This window comes from Penicillium antarcticum, assembly GCF_028974205.1.
Source record: "Penicillium antarcticum strain IBT 31339 chromosome Unknown utg000009l_segment0_segment0, whole genome shotgun sequence".
NCBI lineage: Eukaryota > Fungi > Ascomycota > Eurotiomycetes > Eurotiales > Aspergillaceae > Penicillium > Penicillium antarcticum.
In genome coordinates, this window is record NW_026695307.1 from 1,368,536 (window position 1) to 1,389,409 (window position 20,874).

At 48.9% G+C, this 20,874-nt stretch overlaps 11 protein-coding genes across 11 annotated transcripts; 6 read left to right on the forward strand and 5 right to left on the reverse strand.

Moving 5' to 3' along the window:
• Positions 1 to 68: 68 nt before the first annotated feature.
• On the forward strand, positions 69 to 2,046 carry N7508_008877 (C2H2-type zinc finger protein; the record flags this gene model as incomplete). The annotated part of the gene is made up of 3 exons (XM_058466940.1): positions 69 to 322; positions 394 to 1,822; positions 1,879 to 2,046. 3 exons carry the CDS (start codon positions 69 to 71, stop codon positions 2,044 to 2,046), a joined length of 1,851 nt encoding a protein of 616 aa, XP_058314786.1.
• Positions 2,047 to 4,326: 2,280 nt separating this feature from the next.
• N7508_008878 (uncharacterized protein) lies at positions 4,327 to 6,153 on the forward strand (the record flags this gene model as incomplete). The annotated part of the gene is made up of 4 exons (XM_058466941.1): positions 4,327 to 4,517; positions 4,569 to 5,781; positions 5,823 to 5,966; positions 6,037 to 6,153. 4 exons carry the CDS (start codon positions 4,327 to 4,329, stop codon positions 6,151 to 6,153), a joined length of 1,665 nt encoding a protein of 554 aa, XP_058314787.1.
• A 144-nt stretch (positions 6,154 to 6,297) lies between these two features.
• N7508_008879 (serine hydrolase domain-containing protein) lies at positions 6,298 to 7,706 on the reverse strand (the record flags this gene model as incomplete). The annotated part of the gene is made up of 4 exons (XM_058466942.1): positions 6,298 to 6,716; positions 6,766 to 7,057; positions 7,122 to 7,258; positions 7,316 to 7,706. The coding sequence occupies 4 exons, from the start codon at positions 7,704 to 7,706 to the stop codon at positions 6,298 to 6,300; spliced, it is 1,239 nt and encodes a 412-aa protein (XP_058314788.1).
• An 842-nt stretch (positions 7,707 to 8,548) lies between these two features.
• On the forward strand, positions 8,549 to 9,105 carry N7508_008880 (uncharacterized protein; the record flags this gene model as incomplete). Its single annotated transcript, XM_058466943.1, has 4 exons — positions 8,549 to 8,578; positions 8,670 to 8,685; positions 8,730 to 8,793; positions 8,847 to 9,105. 4 exons carry the CDS (start codon positions 8,549 to 8,551, stop codon positions 9,103 to 9,105), a joined length of 369 nt encoding a protein of 122 aa, XP_058314789.1.
• Positions 9,106 to 9,173: 68 nt separating this feature from the next.
• On the reverse strand, positions 9,174 to 10,799 carry N7508_008881 (flavin-containing monooxygenase; the record flags this gene model as incomplete). Its single annotated transcript, XM_058466944.1, has 1 exon — positions 9,174 to 10,799. One exon carries the CDS (start codon positions 10,797 to 10,799, stop codon positions 9,174 to 9,176), a length of 1,626 nt encoding a protein of 541 aa, XP_058314790.1.
• Positions 10,800 to 11,335: 536 nt separating this feature from the next.
• On the reverse strand, positions 11,336 to 13,546 carry N7508_008882 (transcription factor domain-containing protein; the record flags this gene model as incomplete). Its single annotated transcript, XM_058466945.1, has 5 exons — positions 11,336 to 11,978; positions 12,036 to 12,368; positions 12,428 to 12,604; positions 12,664 to 12,827; positions 12,881 to 13,546. The coding sequence occupies 5 exons, from the start codon at positions 13,544 to 13,546 to the stop codon at positions 11,336 to 11,338; spliced, it is 1,983 nt and encodes a 660-aa protein (XP_058314791.1).
• Positions 13,547 to 14,482: 936 nt separating this feature from the next.
• N7508_008883 (4a-hydroxytetrahydrobiopterin dehydratase) lies at positions 14,483 to 14,971 on the forward strand (the record flags this gene model as incomplete). The annotated part of the gene is made up of 3 exons (XM_058466946.1): positions 14,483 to 14,638; positions 14,691 to 14,753; positions 14,813 to 14,971. 3 exons carry the CDS (start codon positions 14,483 to 14,485, stop codon positions 14,969 to 14,971), a joined length of 378 nt encoding a protein of 125 aa, XP_058314792.1.
• A 198-nt stretch (positions 14,972 to 15,169) lies between these two features.
• On the reverse strand, positions 15,170 to 16,609 carry N7508_008884 (putative Golgi transport complex component Cog5; the record flags this gene model as incomplete). Its single annotated transcript, XM_058466947.1, has 1 exon — positions 15,170 to 16,609. The coding sequence occupies one exon, from the start codon at positions 16,607 to 16,609 to the stop codon at positions 15,170 to 15,172; it is 1,440 nt and encodes a 479-aa protein (XP_058314793.1).
• Positions 16,610 to 17,277: 668 nt separating this feature from the next.
• Positions 17,278 to 18,477, forward strand: N7508_008885 (class II aldolase/adducin domain protein; the record flags this gene model as incomplete). Its single annotated transcript, XM_058466948.1, has 5 exons — positions 17,278 to 17,548; positions 17,646 to 17,906; positions 17,963 to 18,095; positions 18,178 to 18,346; positions 18,403 to 18,477. 5 exons carry the CDS (start codon positions 17,278 to 17,280, stop codon positions 18,475 to 18,477), a joined length of 909 nt encoding a protein of 302 aa, XP_058314794.1.
• A 589-nt stretch (positions 18,478 to 19,066) lies between these two features.
• Positions 19,067 to 19,774, reverse strand: N7508_008886 (protein SYS1; the record flags this gene model as incomplete). Its single annotated transcript, XM_058466949.1, has 2 exons — positions 19,067 to 19,442; positions 19,530 to 19,774. The coding sequence occupies 2 exons, from the start codon at positions 19,772 to 19,774 to the stop codon at positions 19,067 to 19,069; spliced, it is 621 nt and encodes a 206-aa protein (XP_058314795.1).
• A 457-nt stretch (positions 19,775 to 20,231) lies between these two features.
• Positions 20,232 to 20,731, forward strand: N7508_008887 (cytochrome c oxidase subunit 6B family protein; the record flags this gene model as incomplete). Its single annotated transcript, XM_058466950.1, has 2 exons — positions 20,232 to 20,459; positions 20,609 to 20,731. The coding sequence occupies 2 exons, from the start codon at positions 20,232 to 20,234 to the stop codon at positions 20,729 to 20,731; spliced, it is 351 nt and encodes a 116-aa protein (XP_058314796.1).
• Between the last annotated feature and the right edge of the window lie 143 nt (positions 20,732 to 20,874).

Sequence of the window (20,874 nt, forward strand, 5' to 3'; positions counted from 1 at the left end):
GCTTTGCGACCACTGGTGGTTAGGTCCGAACTTGGGGGTGACCTGACATCACTCCCGCCTCTACCAGCATGGCATCCTTTCTCCCTGTGAACAACTCTGCCCCTGAAGAAATGGATGGAGCTGCCACACCCCGTGCGAAACCAAATGGTGTGCCGGTCACACCAGAGGGCTCTTCGTCGACGGACCAAACTCCGAATTCACAACACCGTGATGCTACAACCCACGTCCGAACCCCTTCCATGTCAGACGAACAGATGCACGATTCCGAGGGCGAACAAGAGGATTCCGACCACGATCACGATCCCGGGAGCAACGCCCCGCCGTCGAAAAAGAAGAAAGGCCAACGCTTTTTCTGCGACGCTTTCCCCCCTGCAACCTGAGCTTCACCCGCAGCGAACATCTGGCTCGTCACATTCGCAAGCACACCGGAGAACGTCCCTTCCAGTGCCACTGCTCTCGACGCTTTTCGCGACTCGATAACCTCCGACAACATGCCCAGACCGTCCACGTCAATGAAGAAATACCGGGGGACTCGCTAGCCGCTACGGGAACTCGGTTCCAGCGCCAGGTTCGGACGGATCGCGTGCGACCCCCAGGCCGGGCCAGGGCAGGCACAGGAGGAAGTCAAGGCGGCCATAGTCGTGGTCACAGCAGGAATTTATCGACCTCGAGCATCGCTTCAACCGCTTCTACATTCAGTCAACCACCGGAACTTCGACGGCGCCCACCCCCGCTGATCATGGCCAACGACCCCGCGGCTCGATCCCGATTGGCAATGGAATCTATGGGAGAGCCTCCGAGCACCCCTCCAGGTCAGATTCGGGGCATTGGCCCAGCTACCGCAGCGTCTCCATATACACCTTCCAATATGTTTGCCGCTAGTGGGGGAAGCCCTCAATATGCTTCCCCCATGTCAGCAGCTGGTTTCTGGGAAGGTAAAACGGCCGCCCGTCGTCTCTCGGTCCCAACTAGCAGCAATCCTTTCCTCGCACATGGCAACGCGTACCCTCCGCCTTATCACGCAGCCCCGGGCGCACCTTATCCCAACGGCACGGGTGTGTTTGCTAGCCCCGCCAGCACCAACTACTCTGTTTCTCGTGACGAGGGTGCGTTGAGTGCCGCTGAGGCAGAGATGAGGAGGAGAACGTGGCACCCATCATCTTATACAGGATTCCCTCGACCCGGAACTAGTGGTTTGAATCACTACCACACTCCTGATACTGTTCCGGCATCATTTGGGACAAATGGGGCCGAGCAACCTCCCCGGCTGCCCGGTATTGAGAGTTTTGACAAGGTAGTCTCCCGGCCTTTAACCCCGCCCACTCGGAAAGCCAGTCCCATGCAGATTGATGGTCAACACCGCCCTCCAGCCTTTGGAGCCGGCTTTAACTACGCACAACCATCTCATCGTCCACCACCGCCTATCTCTGGCCCCGGCCATCGACGTGGCCATGTGTCATGGGATATGTCTTTGCATCACAACCTGACTGGACTGGATATCCGGGATAGGCGTCCTTCGAACGCCTCTGCTTCGCAATGGAGCCAGCAGACCATTGCAGAACTCCAAAATGTATCTTCCCGTCCATCCTCCTCTTATCAACCTTCATTTGGACCAACAGCCGAAAAAAGCCCAGAAGAGCCCCGCGGACATCGCCCCAGCATCTCAACTAGCAGCCGAACGCGCACCTCTCCAGAGGATTCCAGTAGCAGCGAGGGCGTCCATACCCCATCTACGGCATCAGTCGATTACCATCCCGCGATCGTGCACAGCAGCGGATATATCGAATCTCAAGACTCTGTTCCCTCCGAGCACCCTCCCCCGGTAGGAACCTCTCTCCGAACGGACGGCTCTCGGCCCGGTTACTAATGCCGTCATAGATCTGTGGTCGACAATCCTCCCACGCGGACGGCTATCAATCTCATGACCGGGAACCCCGAAACGACGTCTTCACTGACGCCGCCCACAACTCGGATATGGGCCGCCTAGAGGCCCTCGTTGCCGTCGCCACGAGTGAGAACAAAGGAGCTGCAAAACTGTTCCTGTAAATTCTTATTGTTTGGACAAAACATTCTCCCTGTCGACATATCTGAATCACTCTCGCTTCCGATCGAATCCTGGAAGCTATCATTCATCGCATCCTTGACATTCAGCATCTCGCTATGTTTTCCATCTCCGCAACCACCCTCTTCCGCCTATCGCCTTCTACATCCAACTCTGAACCGACCGGGCTCATAGGAGCCCGCCCATCCAATTATTTTCTTATATATTTCAGGGTCTAACAAACCTGCCTCATAGTTATGACATATGACATGACAGACGAAACCCTTGATGAAGTGACGACATAACGAGACGACTGATACACGACACGGAAATGGTGCCTTATCTTTCTTTTACCTTGTGTTCAGGAGTCTATTCCTTTTTTTTTTTTTTTTAACTGCGATCTTTTCGTGGTCCATGATTCGGGATGTTTTTCTTTCTACCTCCGGTTTCTGATCTGCATTTTGGATACTGGATTCTGGATAGGACATACGTAGCTCACTTTCGAGCTGCATGTTCCCGGCGTTCGCGTGGGATGGTACTTGGTACCTGTATGGATGGAGTCACTTGCTATGCATGACATGACATGACGAATAACCCCAGTCATTGACCGTGTCCAATTGGGTTCATTCCATTTTCCATTTTCATCTTCATCTTGGTTGTGGTTGGTTGAGATTGCTTTTCTCATTTTGCTCCTGGTGGACTTTTGCCTTCCTCCTGAACTTTTCTTTTTGAGTCGTACTCGACCTCTATCCCAATCATTCTTCCTCTCACCCTCTTCATCGCCCCTCTTTCTCTCCTGCCTCCTTTCCGTTTTGTGTCTTACTATATTACTCTTTGGTGGATCACGTCGTTTTTCTTATCTTATTCTTTTTTTTACGGACTATAGGGACTTTGGATAACTGTTATGAACTGAATATGACTGAAATGCATTTATACTGTGATCGTACCTTTTGTTAGCCCTTCTCCTCGTCTCTCACCACCGATATATACTTAGCTCATATCTTCTCGAGTGTATTCCCACCGGTCTAGATTTCGACCACGAGTTCTCTGCTGTGAGGGTGTGTAGGGAACAAAATGGATGCGGAAATACCTCCCGGTGAAGCCAGGACCGAAGGGCTGGTTACATATCTCCCTTCGCAGCGAGGTCTACATTAAAAGGGACAAGGCCTTTTATTGTCAGGGAAGGCATCCATGACGAACAATCCTATAATTCGCCGCCTCACTCCTCTCCCCCCAAATCACAGCACACAAAAAGAGGAGTGGCTCAAGGCTTGACGCATGCCCGGTCAGATAGGAAGATAGCTAATTGGGCACTAGACAGGGATGGCACCACCAAGCCAAGTGGGCAGGTTAGCCTATGTTCTGCAGGATAAGTGAGTAGATAGTACGCACCATAAATAGGAACACAGTCTAATTCTGCAAGTAACTTACCCTATCCGTTACCTCAATCGAATGCAGTATGCTGTAGTATGCCATTGTCAATAAGTTAAATCAGACAATGAACCGTGAAAACTGCCGAACTACGTACCATGTATTGATTGGACCACGTGGTGTTCGTCGCTTGGGTATCGTCCACCTGGCCATGCAGGAGGCTCATCTAGTATTGTATGGGGTTGTCGTGCTGTACTGTGGTTCGATATGAGGTGATGGCACTGAGTGTGGAAGGTCCATAATTCTCGGGTATAGATATCTACCAGGATGAACCTCCATATTATATTGTCAGGCTGTTGGAAACAATGACATGGATCAATCATATCTTTCCGGTTCTACAAGGAGATATTCGCAAAAGTCAGGGCTGACGGCCGGGGTGTTTCACCCATGGCGTTCGCATCCGGGCCATCCTGTGAGGGGAACCAAGTGTCAACTGTCAGAGCACCTTTGTTGGCTTTTTAAAGAAGAAAAATGACCCCGGGGTTCTTCGGTGCGTCTTGATTTTCTGTCAATATGCATCAAATGGATCCGCTGGGGGTTCCGGACCCCGTGAGGTCTAGGAATTCTTCTTGTTTTGAGGTTAAGGTCGGGGATATTGCGGGGACGAGTCATTGTGTTATAGGTATGGGATGGCAAGGTGATGGGATGATCTGATGGTGTATGCTAACTCTGCTATATAGGAATCAAAAGCAAGTCTGGATCTTCGTTTCTCGTTTCCTTAGGTTTTCGAGTCTAATGGATAAGCAGTCTATCTGTACGCAACTCCCACTCACGGTGATGCTATTCCCATACTTTTGTTGGAGATACAGAATGTTCTTCTTCAGCGTTATACGGCGGATAAATCTAGCATGCCGATGGCTGCTAGATACACCGTCAAAGATAGCGATGGGAAGGACGTGTGGCATGAGTTCAAGCGAGATCTGCTCAGTTGCGGGTTTCGGGGTGAGAATATTGTCCAGCACCATGACGATCTGAGAAATCACTTGTATGAATTGAGGCGAAGTTTCAATGACAAAAGTCTTGATATTACGATTTTTCAAGTGAAGTATGTATTCGCCGGGCTTCGTCCAAGGGTGAAATGAACTGACGGGTTTAGTGCATCCTGCGGACAGTCACCTCGATCCGGGGGAATACCGAAGCCACGCAAAGTCTCTGTCCATTTAGAGCTGCAATCAGATGGGACGAGAGCAAATGGAGATCAAGCGAAGCCGAAAGTCAACCAGAATACTGAGCAGCCATGTCCCGCGAAACCGAAACGATACAATGTGAACGGGAAGATTGTCGAAATGGGCGACTCAACTCAAGATTCTCCCTCGCAACCAGAGTTGCGAACACAGCGTGAACGACGAACACGACAGCCGTTTCGACCTGCTTCACCTTCAGGTTGGAGTTCAGCGCCGACAGCAGGCTCGAGAGCGTCGATGAAAGATCACCAGCGACCATTTGTCCACAACTACAAACCACAAGCCTCCCCCGACAAGTCCAACCCTACTACCCCCGGCCAGTTTCCTGGCACGCCCATAGATCCCAGGTATCCAAAGTACACCTTCCAACCAACACCAAACCCATACATCACTCCCCCAAATGGGTACCCTCCACCAGGCTACTACACCCACACATATCAGACAACTCCAATGCCAATGCCATACTTCCAAACACCTCCTCCTCCGAGCTACGCATACGGAGCATCATTCCAATATCCACAACAATACGCACCATATCAACCCCAATACCAATACCATACCCACGACAACACAACCACCTCCACCCCCGAACCAACACCGCAAGCCTTCCCACCCAATTCTAATTCCAATTTCAATTTCAACTCAAACCAGGTCAACCCCAAAGCAAACCAACCCCTCCTTCAACTAACGTACGAAAAACTCCCACCTCAAGATCTCCACCCCCTAAACGACCTCCCCACCCTTCCAGAAGGCTGGGACTGGCGCATAGACAACAAGAACCGCCTCTTCTACGTAGACACCTACGTAGACGGGCCCCAAAAGCGATGTTTCTGGAAACCGCCCATCCAAGAACCGGACGAAGAGATCCTTCCGGTTCCAGGCTGGGAACGGACAGTCACGCTGTACGGTCGTATTTTCTGGACACACACCCGGTCGAAGATTGTGTCGTATGAGTTTCCTCTTTCTTGTTCGCAGTTTCGGCACACGCCCACTTGGGAATTGTATTTGGGGCTTGAGGTGGATACGGCTGGGGATGGGGCTGTGTGGTGGAGGCATTGGTCGTGTTTGAGGGCTGGGTTGGTTGTTCTTGATGATTCAGAGGTTGCGTGTCGGATTGCTGGGGATGTGTGGCGGGGTGGGCTGTCTGATGAGGCTGTGCGGGCTAGGGGGAGTTGTGGTGGGGGAATCCGAGTGTTTTGGAACGGGGGTTGAGGTTGTCCGTTTGGGAGGGGGCTGGTGAGAGTGTTCTTTCTGAGGCTGGGGTGTCTTTGGATGGAGATTGTGGTCCTGGGGATGGGGTTGGAGATCAGGTAAGTTCTTTTGTAAGGGGGTTTACTTGTATTTGTCTGTTGTGTTGATACTGATTGATGTTCTTCATAGGATGGCATTCACTTTGGTAACGCAACCTCGACAGTTAACGGATCACCCATGTCTATGGGCTCTAATTATCAAAGAGCGTCGGTTGAGGATATCACCGAAGAGGAGACGGACAAGTAATGGTCTTATCAACCGAGATATCTAGAGTGCTTGCCTATGAACACTCTCTATTTTGAACCCAACCCTACCAAGTAAAGACAGATCATAGCTTTGCTATGTTCAGATATGTGGATAAGGTCTAAGATGGGAATACCAGGACCATCGCTAAACCGATGCAAGACCTTGATAAACACCCGCCTCAACATCCTGGTAAAGCTGGAAAACCTGAGCATCACCAAACGGCAGGATCTGCGCACAGACTATACCCGCGAGACCATTTTCACGATCACACCACCAGTAAAGGTTAGGAAGGCCAGACCATTGAGCAGTGCTGATAGAACGACCCGTCAAGCCCCCGCTTAGCAGGAAGGTCAGTCCCCAACCTTGACGATCTCCCGAAACAGTTGGGTGCAGTCCCGTGCCGGAGTTTGTCAGGTCAGGCTTTGCATCTGGAATGTACTTCTCAGATAGGGGGGGAAGGTTGGCGATTTGGTTGCGGAACATTTCATCCACGGTGTCTTGTTTCAATAGCTGTGATCCGGTGCTTGGCGAGGTGCCGTCATTCAGGAGCACCGCTAGGATTTCTGGAGAACAATGAGTTGATGCCAACATATTCCGGGCAGAGAAACATACGGCAATAATCTTGGGGTGTTGAGAAACATCCAGCTCCCCCGCTGTTGAAGAGTGATTCCTGATCGGATTTGTTTTCCACGGTCAGCGGTCGACGGAGCAGATGATCCCGAGGAGAGACTTTCCCGGCTGAGTCTCGCTGGTGCATGTAGGCAAGTTTATCTTTCATGGCTGAGGTGGGGAGCATGGAGATCTGAGTCAGGCCCAGTGGCTCGAAGATGTGTTGGTGGAAGTATTCATTCAGGGTCTGCTTGGTGACACGTTCAATGACAACGCCTACCCAATCAATGTTTACCTGTTATATGACATGAGAGGTCAGTAGTTGTGAGGTCAATATTTCAACAGGTATGCATTCTTACACCATACTCCCAAGCCTCTCCTGGCTGGTGCACCAAAGGCTGCTTGAAGTCGCTGAGATAGCCCGAGAACTCGTCGAAGCCAATGGGACGACTGGAATCTCGTAGTTTACTGTTCATGAAGGCATATCCAAAGCCGGCTATAGCTCTTGGGGTTAGGACGCAAGCTCGGGGAATACCTGAAGGGAATCACTGACCTGTGTGGGTCAACAACATCCTCAAAGTAATGCCCCTAGCTTTCTCAACTAGGGACCCATTCTCTTGCAGGACCTGGACTTCCTTTAACTCCGGGCAGATACGCTCAATCTCCTTGGAATCGTCCAAAGACAGCTTTCCTTGTTCCACAAGCTGCATGCAAGCAATCCCAGTAATCAATTTGGTGCATGATGCAATCCAAAAGACACTGTCGGCTGCCAATGGCTCGGGGCTTCCATGTCCTCTCTTTCCTCCAGCGTGGAAGAACAACAGCTTGCCATCCTTTCCAACAACGGCTGCAGCAGCGCCCGGTAGGCCCTTGTCTGGGTCGCTGCAGGCCGAGTCAATTCGGCTTTTGAGTGCGTCTCGAGTCGTGGTTGGAAGAACGCCCATTTTGACTTTGAACTTGGATAGTGGATACTTTGATGAAGTGAGAAGTGATGACGGGGGAAGTTCTTCACATTTTATGTGTACAGTAGGGGCAAACCCTATGCCCCGTCGCCGCGGATCCCCCGCTTAGTATTTCCGCTGCGGGGTTCCCCATACATCGGCTACTCTATATATCCCTTACGTCCGGATTCCTGGCGATGCTATTTTTGTAAAGGGATTGCATCTGGCTATTTCACAGCGCAGATATGTCCCGAGCCAATAATCCTGCAGCTTCTCGTGATATGCCCAAGTCTTGGTCTTCCGGGCGTATCCTGACTGAATCCCAGCGACAGCAAAAGCGAAATAAAGACAGAATCAACAAAGAAAAACGCAGAAAGAAGGACAAGAAAGTATTGGAGGAGTTTGAGCTGAAGTTGTCTGCGCTAGAGACACAACTTCACAAACCTTCAGGTAAACCCTACTGCTCCACTCGCTTATGCTTCACGTTCTCAACGATTCATTTGATGGTAGGTTTATCAACCCGACTGACTGGGCAATGCAAATGCAGCCAGAGCGTGAAAGATGCCTACTGCATGCAATGTGACTTTGCGCTTTGTTACCCATTAAAACAAGACCAAACTTACGTTCTCAAGAACTGCGGCGATCAGCTTCTGGGACAGGTACATCACTTCACACGATCACAGGTGTGTCTCAACGAGTCGATAAGTCAGGATGTCCTGATCCGCGCGATCCTATTTGGGTGGGACGATGTAAAAACAGGAACTTTCTGGTGCCCTCTCTGGGAGATCATCTATAGACTTGATACTGCGATCTTTTCCGGAAGTGGCCTTTTAACTCGGCTAAGCATGTTGAAAACAATCCATTCATTACTACAGGTATGTTGAATGCTAATGATGTGTCGGAAGAAGCCGCAGCTTACATTGACGCAGTGTTTTATGCAAACTACTGGCTTTCGGGATATTCCAGCCTGGTATCGTCCTCGGTATGTCCCTACTACCTCGGCTTCTAATGTGAACCTGTTAACAGGTGCGGGCGACAGACCGTCACAGCTCATGTTTGATCATGATATATCCGCAGACTACTTTGCCTGGTACCATTCATACTATTCGTGAAATGCCGCCAATGCTAATTAATACTTGACAGGCCCGGCCTCCGGGAACGCCTAGTTCTGACCGGATCTCAGATCTTAACCGACGAATTCTTCAGTAACTTTGCGTTGAGTTTTCGATTGATTTGGAAGCAAGAATTGTCTGCTGTTTATGCTTTCGATCCAATCACAGAGCTGTACTCCTTGTCACGTCGGTTCACGGAATCACTTCGTGACATTCAAAATTGGACTATGGATCAAAAGTTCTTTGAGGCGTTTCCTGAAATATATTACGACTTTACGCTCGGCATATGATATAATATGCTGGAATGACAAAGACAAAATTGCAAAGCTTGAGATTGCTGGTACTTTCTCCTACCTAATCAAACCGTGATAAAATCGACCCAGCTAGTCAAAGCTTCCGCACATTTCTGCTGGTATCGCGGAAGACCACCAATGTAGAAAATCGGCTCAACGTGCTTTCCAGGAATGTTCGAACCCATGTACCAAGACTTTGTCGATGGCAACAGCGTCATGTTCGCAACGGCCAGGATCTCCTCTCGCCACGCCTGCTCGGCCTGCTTCTTGGGTTCGATTGTATGAACGCCCTGGGATTCCATCTTCCTAATAATCTGGACAATCCACGACCCCTGAACCTCAATGCTCGTAGGACCATTTGAGAAGACAGATGGAGAATGCGCACTGTAGGGGAGAAACATATTCGGACAACGGCTAACCATCAAGCCGAGGTATGTATAGATGCCCTCATTCCATCTCTGACTCAACTCCACCCCATCTGCATCTTTGATACCCATTTTCTTGATACCACCAGTGACCGAATCAAAGCCTGTCGCAATGGCAATGAAGTCGACTTCGTGAAGCTTGCCGTCTGTGGTCACGATGCCATTGGGCTGAAGTTCGGCGATTGGGTGGTTCTTGATATCAACGAGGTGAACGTGCGGCTTATTAAACTGCTCGTAATAATCCTGTTCGAGAGAAGGTCGTTTTGTACCAAACGCATGCAGTGGTTCCAGCGGAGCAAGAGCGTCCTTGAGTGTCGGATCATTGATTCTTGCTCGGGTTTTCTTGGCCCAGAATTGATACGATTCACGGTTTGCTGCATCGTCGGTCATGAGATCTTTGTATGATGCAATCCAGAGTTTCAATCCGCCTTCCTCGTAGAGCCTTTCATAGGTGGCCTCCCGCTCTTCGGGTGAGTCGTCAAAGGTGTTTCTTGCAACGTTGTCGTAGGGGAGGCCTCCAAATGTAGTGAGGCTATCCGCGAACAATTCCAAGCGGCCTTGTCTGTCCTTTTGCTGGGAAGGATCAAGCTTTTCCTGGCGCATAGGAAGAGAAGTATTCGGCGTCCTTTGGAAGACATATGTTTCTGCTGCCTCCTTCGCCCAGCTCTGGGTAATTTGAACACCAGTAGAGCCAGTCCCAATTACTCCTACTTTCTTGCCTTTCACATTGACACCTTCTTTTGGCCAGGCAGAAGAGTGATAGATCTTCCCACGGAAGGTATCAAGACCTTTCCAGTCTGGGATGTATTGCTTTGTGGCAAAACCGATTGCAGGAATGAGATATTTCGCAAAAGTGACACTACCGCCCTTGGTAGCCACAACCCATCTCTGCTGTTCTGGGAGAAATTGGGCCGAAACAACCTCTGACTGGAAGAAACAATCCTGGCTCAGAGAGAGCTCCTGGTCGATATGAGCGAAATATTCCTGGAGCTCCTCCCAGCTTGGATATTTCTCTTTCCAGGTCCAATTCTTCCAGATATCTTCGATAGATAACTCGTAGCCAGGAACTGGGCAGTCGACTCGAGCACCGGGGTAGCAGTTCCAGTGCCAAGTGCCACCCAGAGAGGATCCAGCTTCGAATATCTTGACGTTCAACTTGAGTTCTTCGCGAATTTTGTAAAGAAGATAACAGCCAGAAAACCCGGCGCCGACAATCAGAGCGTCTAGCTCTTTTGGTGGAGCCCTAGGCGAAGCCGGAATAGTCATGATAACAACAATTGACGGGAACTCTGAAGGGGATTGGCTCAGGCGGAGGTAGATCGATGATCTTGCATTTATACTGAATGGCTTGAGAGATGTCCTAGTTTAAATATTCGAAGATCCACGACCCGAGGCTGTTGACCTTCCATCATGCCAATGATCCGAGGTCCACTCTCCCACGTATGTAACGTAGGCGGGCCTTCAAAGGAGTTGACTCTCTCGTACAAGTATATGAGTGGAGTGATCTTCATGCGGGGCATCGAATTAGCGTAGATGTGCGACTCGCTCACCTGGCCAGACAATGCTATTGGCTATAGACCCGGACCTGTTGGTACGGAAGTACGGATAGTATCTTCCCCGCAGATTCTTCAAGAAACCAAATACTCGATGGGGCTAGATGGGGCTGTAATTGCGGCGAGTTTCCGCTCTCGTTTATTTCGGAAACTAGATCGAGTATCGCGCTACGCTAGACCAAAAACATGCATGTTCGCTGAATCGAAAAGAGTCGCCATTCGGAGGTAACACTCAAAGAAAGTGCCAAATTAAAATTCACCACCCTTGGGGTAACCATGTGGTCGCTCTTCTTTGCCCACGCTAAGCTTCTCATACTCACTGATCATTCCCTTCAGCCCCGGTGGTGGAAAATCGCGTAGATTGCTTTCCAAGAACCATGCATCACCTCTAGACTTTGACGTCCGATTCCACTGCTCGGGTGCTTGAGAACGATAATCCTTTGAGAAAATCTCCTTGACTTCTTGTGGGAAATGTTCCAGCTTTCCTGGTTGTCCACCTTGCTTGTGAGATTGTTGAGCCTGGACGGACAGTTTAAAGAAATGAAACAGGCTGCTACCAACAGGGGAGCGTCTCGCAATGATATAAAAGGCCCTTGTCAAATGCAAGAAGTCTGTGTCGAGAATGTCGAAGGCGGGTTGATCGAGCAAGGTGTATAGAGCAACACTGACAGCATACATTGTAAACTGGTGCCCGTATTGGATGCCGTATTGCGATTGCATGGCTTGTGTAAGAGCAGATATCTCCCGCGCGGATGAGAGAGCTATCTGATTGGCACTCTGTCCACTCTCTGGACTGAAAAATAAAGGTGTTCGCTTCTGGTGGTTGCTAAAGGACGAGTAATAGCCAAAGTTGTCGCAGCATAGATTGATCACAAGTGCATGGTAACGCATTCTGTTTCGGAGTCGGTTACGTTAGCGGTGACCACAAAGTAATGAGAATATAGCGAACCCGAGGAGTAAGATGTGCGGTGCTGGGCTCTCTGATAAATCGAAAGCTTCAGGGAGCGATGATCTCCACTCGCAAAGCCTTTTGTAATTTTCCTGCTTGGACATGTTCACGTCACTTGCTCTTTTCTGTTCAGTTGGCAACGTCCGTGAAATATCTCGAGCAATATAGGACAGATCGCATGCTCTATCAAAATAGAGGCTCATGTAAGATGGTCGTGTGTGGCTTGAAATTGGGTAAGGCATCCACGTCTCGTCGTCGCCATTGACGGCCTCAATTCGATCTACGCTCACTTCATTCACGCGGCTCGGTCTGAGGAAGTTTGTATGTACAATCCTGTTCTCTTGGTATTAGCTGCGCCTTCGCATCTCAAGACATTTGCGATTCTGACGTACGTATCAACTTGGAAAAGCCCCCAGGCAGTGCGTTCGAGGGATCTGATCATCTCTTCGGACATTTGCGATTTGTTCAGTTTCAGTTTGTCATGGTTGATTATTCCCATTTCTTCTGCCATTTCGGTTGCTTGGTGAAGCATCGTATAGCCAAAATCATCATTTCCCAGGTTTGAATACCTAGGAAAGCCGTTAGCTCCCAGTGCAACTTTCAAGTTTTGCTTTGAAACATCACGTACCTCTCATACAAAAGCAAGGTGGCTTGCAAGGTGGCCAGACGGGTGCCGCTCCCCCTATCAAATGAATATAGTCTCATATAGCCCTCTGCTTCGGTCAGAAAATCAGCGCCTTTCGTTTTGACGTCTCCCGGTATCGTGTAAGCTTCGGTGTATTGCGAGTAGTCCTGTCCCACAATGTTAAACATAAACATCACATTGATAAGACTCCAGTACTTACGCAAGCATTTGCAAGCATGGCGTTGACCAGGAACGGAGTGCAAAAATCTGAATGCAGGTTCCCATTCCTCATATGCACAAGAAAGGTCTCGCGGTCAATGAATGCATAGAACGGATAGTCCCAAGTCATATATAGGGAGATCAAGTGCGACACTAAATCATCATCATCGGTAACACTTGTCCAAGGTTTTGCAGGGACTCTGTATGGAGCACTACCACATAAATAGCGAATGTCCATGATCCGAGGTCGAAATTGCGGCGCCTCAACTCCGGTGTTGTGTCTCGCCTTCTTGGACTTCCTGGGTGCTTCTTCATTGCCGCCGTATGCTTGCGCATCTGATAAGATTTGGTCGAGATATGCGCGGATAGTTTGCATAGAAGATTGATTTCGGATCATTTGGAGTAGTCTCTGCTGACTGTCCTGACTCGCAGATCGTATCGCTTCAAAGACATCATATAAAAGATTGCGATAGTAATTTGAGTCGCTGGTCACATCATCTGTCGTTGGTTTTTGGTTTTTATTTAAAATACCCATCTGGCTCAGCTCATTTCCCGCTGCGAAGGACTTCTGATCTGTCTGAATAAGTGGTATTGATGTTAGCTGGTGGCTTTCCTCGACGGTGCTGGTGCGGTGAAACGCGGAAGGAGTAGAACTTGCCTTTCTCATGTTTGGCACTATAGGCCAGCAGTTTATTATCGATCTGTCAATGCTAATAATTGATGTTCAGTCGCCAAAGTGACATTTATCTCAAATATAGGATGGAGGTTCAACCCTATGCAAGTTTTGAAGGAGTGTCCGGGGTGACGAATTATGACACAATACCATTCGCGAACATTTCTATGTTGAAATTACAACCTTTCAACCTTATCTTGATCAAATGTCTTGCGAATTTCGCCACAAGCTTACGTATCAGTGATCTGAGTCGAGGTATATATGCCCTTCGTTCCGCTAGTGAATTGGTGCGCAATTGAGATTCCCAAATTGCCAGTGTCCAAAACCTCAACCCCAGTATCCAAGGAACACCTAAGAAATTAGCAAGTTTTATCTCACCGAATGATTCCAGACAACCAGGCTCTTAACTATATCGTGATACGCGGGAAAAAGAGCCGGAATATGACATCACAGTTTCTACCGCCCTAAGCAACGAACGAGACCCAGTCTCAAAGAGAGTATACCGGCCTTGGTGGCCCATGCTTTTGTTGTTGTTTTTTCCGTCCTGATTTGGCCTCTCTGTTTTCGATCCCATTTTGTCCCCTTTTGCGTACCTGGAAGTTTGTTGTTGAAAGAAACATCGTGGGTTAATCATCCAAGTTACATCAACTTTCAAGTAAACGACAAATTATACAAATGGGGATAGAAAAGGAATTGTAGTCTATGGCTGTACTGTCTGGTATTCGCTCTGCAGTGCCGTATTTGTTTTCATACTGAACATCCTAAGATCAGTAAAAACAACAACTTTCTAGCTATATTCAGATTACATCACCATCACGTGTCGTCTTGTTTATCTGCCAAAGTAGCCAAAGCACCCTGGGCCATCCCCTTCATAATCAATAATCACTTGCATCGCCCCAATATACCCAGTCTCTCTGGAATTGCACAAATATGGGCTCTCAACTCAACCTCAAAGTCTCAGGAGGCGAAGACCATAACAACCTAGAAGCAGAAATCCAAAGACTGGTCGATACGGCAGGCTGGCAACTCCAAAACGGCGATGAAATCCAAAAAACATACCACTGTCGAACCTGGACGAAGATCAGTGTTCGTTATGGAACCACAAAACCAATATAGTTCCGATAACTGATCTTTGCAGGATTTCTTCACGGGCGTAGCAACGAAATGCAAAGATGTGAACCACCATCCGAGAGTAGTTCTGGTATAGATGTCTACCTACGCTTGGATATTTGAAATACCGAGTGCTGACATGCCATACAGGATTATAATTCTATCACCTTCTTCTGGAAGACTCATTCTCCGCCTGGTCTCTCGCAGAAAGATGTCCATATGGCTGATTTTTGTGATTCCTGGGCTCAGGTTGTTAAGACCGTGCCTGCTGGGAGTGCGCCGAGTTGTTCTGATGGGAATGCTACCTAGACGAGAGGGAATCTCTTTCAATCGGTGTTTCATTTCTTGTTGTTCTTGTTGAAGTAACGAGACAGTCAAGAATGAATTTGATATTTTACTTGATATTAAATCTGTAGCTCTCATTGTAAATAGGCTACAGTTGTCTCGTTGCAGGTCTCATTGCAAACGCAGTGCTAACCACGGCAAGCTTTTTCAACCCTGACGGGACTACCGTCCCAGTGGACCAACAACAGAGCTCACCATGACGGCAGCTTCTCGTTCCCAGTTGCCCACAACGACAGTCTCGGTTCCTGATCGACCCTTCTCGGCTAACAAGCTAGTTGCGGAGACACGCGATGCACGAAGTACGCACTCCTTAATCTCGACTCTCAGTCGATCACGGTTAGATCGTAGTGTTCGTGCAGAGACACCACCACGGTTGACAATTTCCTGGACGCGAGAGGTGAGGGATGAGGCGAGGGAGCGCCAGTAGTAGGAAGGTAGTGATGAAGTGTCCAGGGCCTGTAGGAGAGGCTGTAAGAGGTTAGGCGTGTTCGATGGTGTTGTTTGGGGTTCGGCGGTCTCGTCGGCTGTGGCCAAATTCAAGAGAGGGTGAGGTGGTGGGCGTAGGGTTTTGAGGATAGTCTCAAGAGCGACGATGTCTTGGCATCTGGAGGAGATGTCGGCTAGCGTTCGGTCCATGGTTGGGAGTTGGGAGAGGGCTCGGGCGAGTGAGTTCACGGATGTCATGATTGCCGTGTGCATGTACCCTTGTAATGTTGACAACAGGAGTTCGGGCTTGTAGTCGGTTGCAGTGGTGGCTCCTTTGGGGATGGGTGAAAGGAGATATAAAGTAGTGGCAGCGGTTGCTAGGCGTGCTCGCGCATCTCGGGCTTGTTTGTAGCCAGATGGCACGGACTGGCCGTTGCCGCTTGCTGAAACTGAAAACAACGAGAATCGGCTTATGGCTTGCTGCGCTCTGGATTTGACCATGTTCTCTGCAGGCATGACAAACTCTCCTTGGAGAGTGCGAATAACCTTCACCCGATCCAGGCCGTAGCCCTCTTCGCCTTCCGCCGCAGCTGAGAACATTTCTCGCAGATTGAGAATCGTGTACGCAGCTCGTTCCAATGCACGGAATCCGTCTTTCCCGGACGGTGATGCCGCTCCGTCCGCGCTTGCTGAGATTGCCGGTCCTGTTGAGCCTCGGCCTGTAATTTCAGCGACTTGACTGTCCAACTGTCTACCCAATGTCAAACAGCGCATGACTGCCCGTGCTAGCCTGACTGTCGCCAGTGAGTTTTCGGCGGCAATGCGAGCTTCGTCGGCCGCTTGCCATTTTTGGATCACCTCTTTTTGGAGGCGTTCATATCCTTTGGTCACTGATTCAATTTGCGTCCCTGACTCCTTGAGAATGTGATCTGCTGCTGCCGTCCTGTCTTGCATGTGCGCAAGCAATGGGAGGGCTGATTTTGTTGTCAATGCATGGATGTGTGTGTCGATCTCCTGGAGATCAAATAGTACCCGGGATAATGGCGTTGATAGATCCAGCGGGGTGTCTGTTGCATTGTTTGTGCTGTTCACCAGTGTATTGGCAAATGAAGACGGTGAAAACGCCGGGTCCAGGAAGGCCTCGTAGTCTATATACGAGGGGTCTCCTTCCGCCATTTTAGTCTAGACGCGTCTAATTTCTGGACTGCTGCATAGAAGAAAAAACCAGAAGCTGGTCAGGTCAAGATACACTCCAGACTAGCCAATCCAGATTTGGCAGTGGGGCGAGAATTGAATCGGCCCGAGTCTCTTGGGACATCAAGAACGTAGATGGGAGAGGGATATCGGCTAAGGACCACATGGCAACCAATCACGTGTTGATGTCTTAGTCATCCTATACATCCCGTCCCTCTTTGACATGCAGGTTTAGAGCAATTAATCTTGTTTAGGTGACCTATGAATAATGAAATATGATTGAGATGGTTACAAGGAATATATTCTGCAATTTTCACAAAGCACTGGAAGCATTCTTGTTCAGGGGCACCTATATACTGACCTAGTGCCCAAATGTCTCAAGCTTATCGCAAGCCAAAAAACGCATGAACGCCGATCGCATGATCTCAAAGAACGACAGCCAATGAATATCCCATTTCCAATACCTTCACTCGGCGTTCTACTTTACTTCCAACGCCTTCCAATGACAGGGCGGGGTCCCCCCGATTCTCCACAGATAAGACTTCGGACATTATCCCGATGGATCTTTAAAGGGCAGTTCTTTCCCGGTTCAGACGTTCATATATCCAACTTACCACAGCCAACACTCTAAATACAGTAATACACTCACAATGTCAACATCTACAACCACCCAAACCGAGCAATCAGTGCGCCTAACCAGCGAAGACCAACTCCCCCCACTCCCCTCAGCAGCAAACGATGCCACATTCCAAGGCCTAGCCCGGGGAACCCGCAATGGAGGCCTCAAGTTACAAGGCATCCCCACCTTCACAAACCTCCAAGAAAAGCGCCAGTGGATGAAGGAGCACATGGCTGCTGCATTCCGCTACTTTGGCAAGTTGGGCTATAATGAGGGTGTTTCGGGTCATATTTCGATGCGAGGTATGTACAGAGTATCTCTATATGCACATTCCTTTTCTGCGTGGAAAACACAAGCACAAGTGATATTGATATTGAATTTGGTACTTACCGTCTATAGACCCAATCCTCGCAGACCATTTCTGGATGAACCCCTTCGCAAAACACTTTTCCACCATCAAAGCCTCCGATCTTGTACTCCTAGATGCAGACGGATTCGTCGTTGACGGTGGTGCCCAGCTTCCAGTTAATGAAGCCGGATTTCTGATTCATTCTGAGATTCACAAGGCTCGGCCTGATGTTGTTGCGGCGGCGCATACGCATGGTATCCATGGAAAGACATGGAGTTCCTTTGGAAAGCCTATTGAAATGCTTACTCAAGGTTAGTTGGCTTCAACTTTGAAAGGTTCGGTTTATGCTAACGTGGGATCGATGCAGATGCTTGTAACTTCTTTGGTCGACTTGGCGTTTATGAAGACCATGGTGGTATTGTTCTCTCCTCAGAGGAAGGGAAGAATATTTCCAAGGCATTGGGTCCAGATAATATTGCTTGTATTCTGCAGAATCATGGGTTAGTTGATCATATCACCAATGACTATTGGGGTTTCCAAAGCTTCCCTTTCATTTCTTGCTAACCTCTATTTCCTGTCTAGACTTTTGACAGTCGGTCGAACCGTCGATGAAGCTGCTATTCTCTACTCTATGCTAGAGCATGCTTGTCACTCACAGCTTATGGCTGATGCGGCAGCTGCTAATGGCGTCCCAAAGAAGATTATTGATGATACTGCGGCTAAATTTACTGCTGAGGCTGCTCAGAACCCGGTAAGTTGTGGTATCAGCTATTGTTTCTTCAAGGTGTATATACTGACTTCTCAAAGCATAACTTCTATACTGAGTTCCAGCCTGAGTATGACTTGCTCGTGGAGGAAACCAATGGAAGGTTCCTTCAGTGATAACCGTGGAGGTAATAGTCTTTCTCAATTTGGCTTATGCTTGACACTTGTCCTCGCCATACGATAATGGTGGCAAAAAATTGTATACTATGTTTTATGCTTTTATGGTTCGAAATTGCCTGCCGATTATACCTCGAAGGGTTTCGCTATTTCTGAATCAAAACATATGAACACAATCTATTAAAGTGGATACACCGCACATGAAATATAATAAAGCTCGAGCTTGTTTCAAGCCATACTAAAAATAAGAAATTTGCAATTGTACAAGTTTCATTTTCAGACACCTCGTCATCAGCTCAACCGACAAGAATAATAGAATAATAGTACACACCCATATAGTTCACTCAACAAATGTAAAAGGGAATCAATTAAAATAGAACGCCATCTATACAGATGCAACCGCCGCAAGGGTATACAAAATGGAAAAGGAAGCATCATTAGGACCTCACAGACCCAGGCGTAACGAAAAGACCAGAAAAAGGCCAGAAAGGAAAATAAAAGAAAGAGTCGTTCATACCCCAGCCCTCCCCTGAAACCATCCAAGGGACGAACCCAAGGACGAATCGAGGAAGAGAGGAGAGGGTTAGTTTCATACCGCACGCTCACCAGCATGCTTCAGATCATCCAATTCATATTCCTGCAAGCTGCGCTCACGGCCACGGCCCCGGCCAAAGCTCGACTCTTGCTGACCATCACCAGCAGAAGGCCCCGAAGATCCAGCTTGGCTACTACTGCCACCGCCAAGCCCACCGAAAGAAATAGGCTCGAGCTCGCGTCTCTGGCAAGCCCACATACCCAAGAACGTCATCATAGCCGCACTGGCAAATTGCAATCCCCACCAGAGGAGATTGGTGGGTAAAGAGTGAGTGTAGAAAGTCGTGGCGACGAGGTGTAGGAAGTGGATTGTCAATGCGAAGTCCGGAACGAGCTTTGAGCGAGAGACGAAGAGGAGGAGGAAGATGACGCTGCAAATAGTTAGCACCTTGACTTGTCTTCTCTTATATGGTCTGTTTGAATGCTCTGTGTGTGCTGTATGTAAGTGGCCAACTAACCTAACAAAACAATTCAACATCCAAACCAACCCCAACATCCACCCAATAGTTGTATCCCCTCTCAATGAGTCCCATCCAAAGATCAAATCCAGCGAAAAGGGCGCGCCATACACGACCGTCGTGAACAAAATGAGAACCGTCGCGCAGGCATAGTATGCAACCTGCAGCAAGAAGATCTTGCGGATAATCTTCAGCGGAGGGAGTTCGGTGCGCGACCCCGCTGGTGGACGCCGGCGCGCGGGCATCAACTATATCTACAGGGGTCTTCCCTCTGGTATGGGCGTGTGTCGAGGTGGTGTGGTGTGGTGTGCTGGAGCTCGGTGCGGTGCGGTGCCCGAGGTCAGGGTGTGGAGGGAGGCGTTAGGAAGCAGGGAGGATCATGCGATGAAGAGCGGTAGAGTGGCTGTTTCAAGAGAAAGGGTAATGGGTGTGTTAAAGTAGCCGGTATGTATGGGCTCTCTGGGTCGTGATTATATGCAGAATATAGGAAACGTGTGCAGGTTGAAAATGGGCCGGAGATCAAAGCTGCGATCAACAGTCTTGGCGCTCTCGGTGGCTTTCGAATCCCGCTCCGTCACTACCTCGACTTACACCTTCACACCTGCGTCTTTACGACTATTTGCTCTGTCTTTACCTTCCAGACTCGAAACTGATATCCACTTATTATACCCGCCCTCCACATTCAATACTTCATCCTTCAATATGGGCTGGCTACCCTGGTCTTCCGGCGATTCGAAGAACGCAGCTTCCGACGGCGGCCGCATTGCCCCAGACCGAACGAGTCGCGCGCGTTGCTGGGAAGGACGGGACTTATTCTTTGCGTGTTTAGACAAGAATGATATCCTGGATGGAATTAAGGAGGACAAGAAGGCACGACAGAAGTGCGCGAAAGAGGTTGAGGAGTTTGAGGCTGCTTGTTCGCAGAGCTGGGTACGTGTGGAATTGCCATTACCATTGCCTGAGATTTTCTTTTCCTTTCTATCATTTCTTTTTGTTTGGAGGACTGGAGCTCTTGGCTTTCATTGCATTGCACTATATGGTTAAGATCTTATTTACTAACGTCTGTGTTTGGTGTATAGGTCAAATACTTCAAGGAAAAGCGTGTGATGGAACACAACCGGGATAAGACCATTGAGCGAATTCAGAAGGAGGATGCGGCTAAGGTTAAGGAGTTGAAGTCGCAGGGCTGGGGATCCAAGTAAGAAGGTGAAGACGGTTTGGCCGGCAGACGATTTCTTATGTATAATATGTAGCATATCCACTCTTATCACGTATCTTGATGACTTCTTCCAATGGCATTGCATATGTATTTGTAGATCTAGAGCTAAAGGGCTTGCTGTTCAGT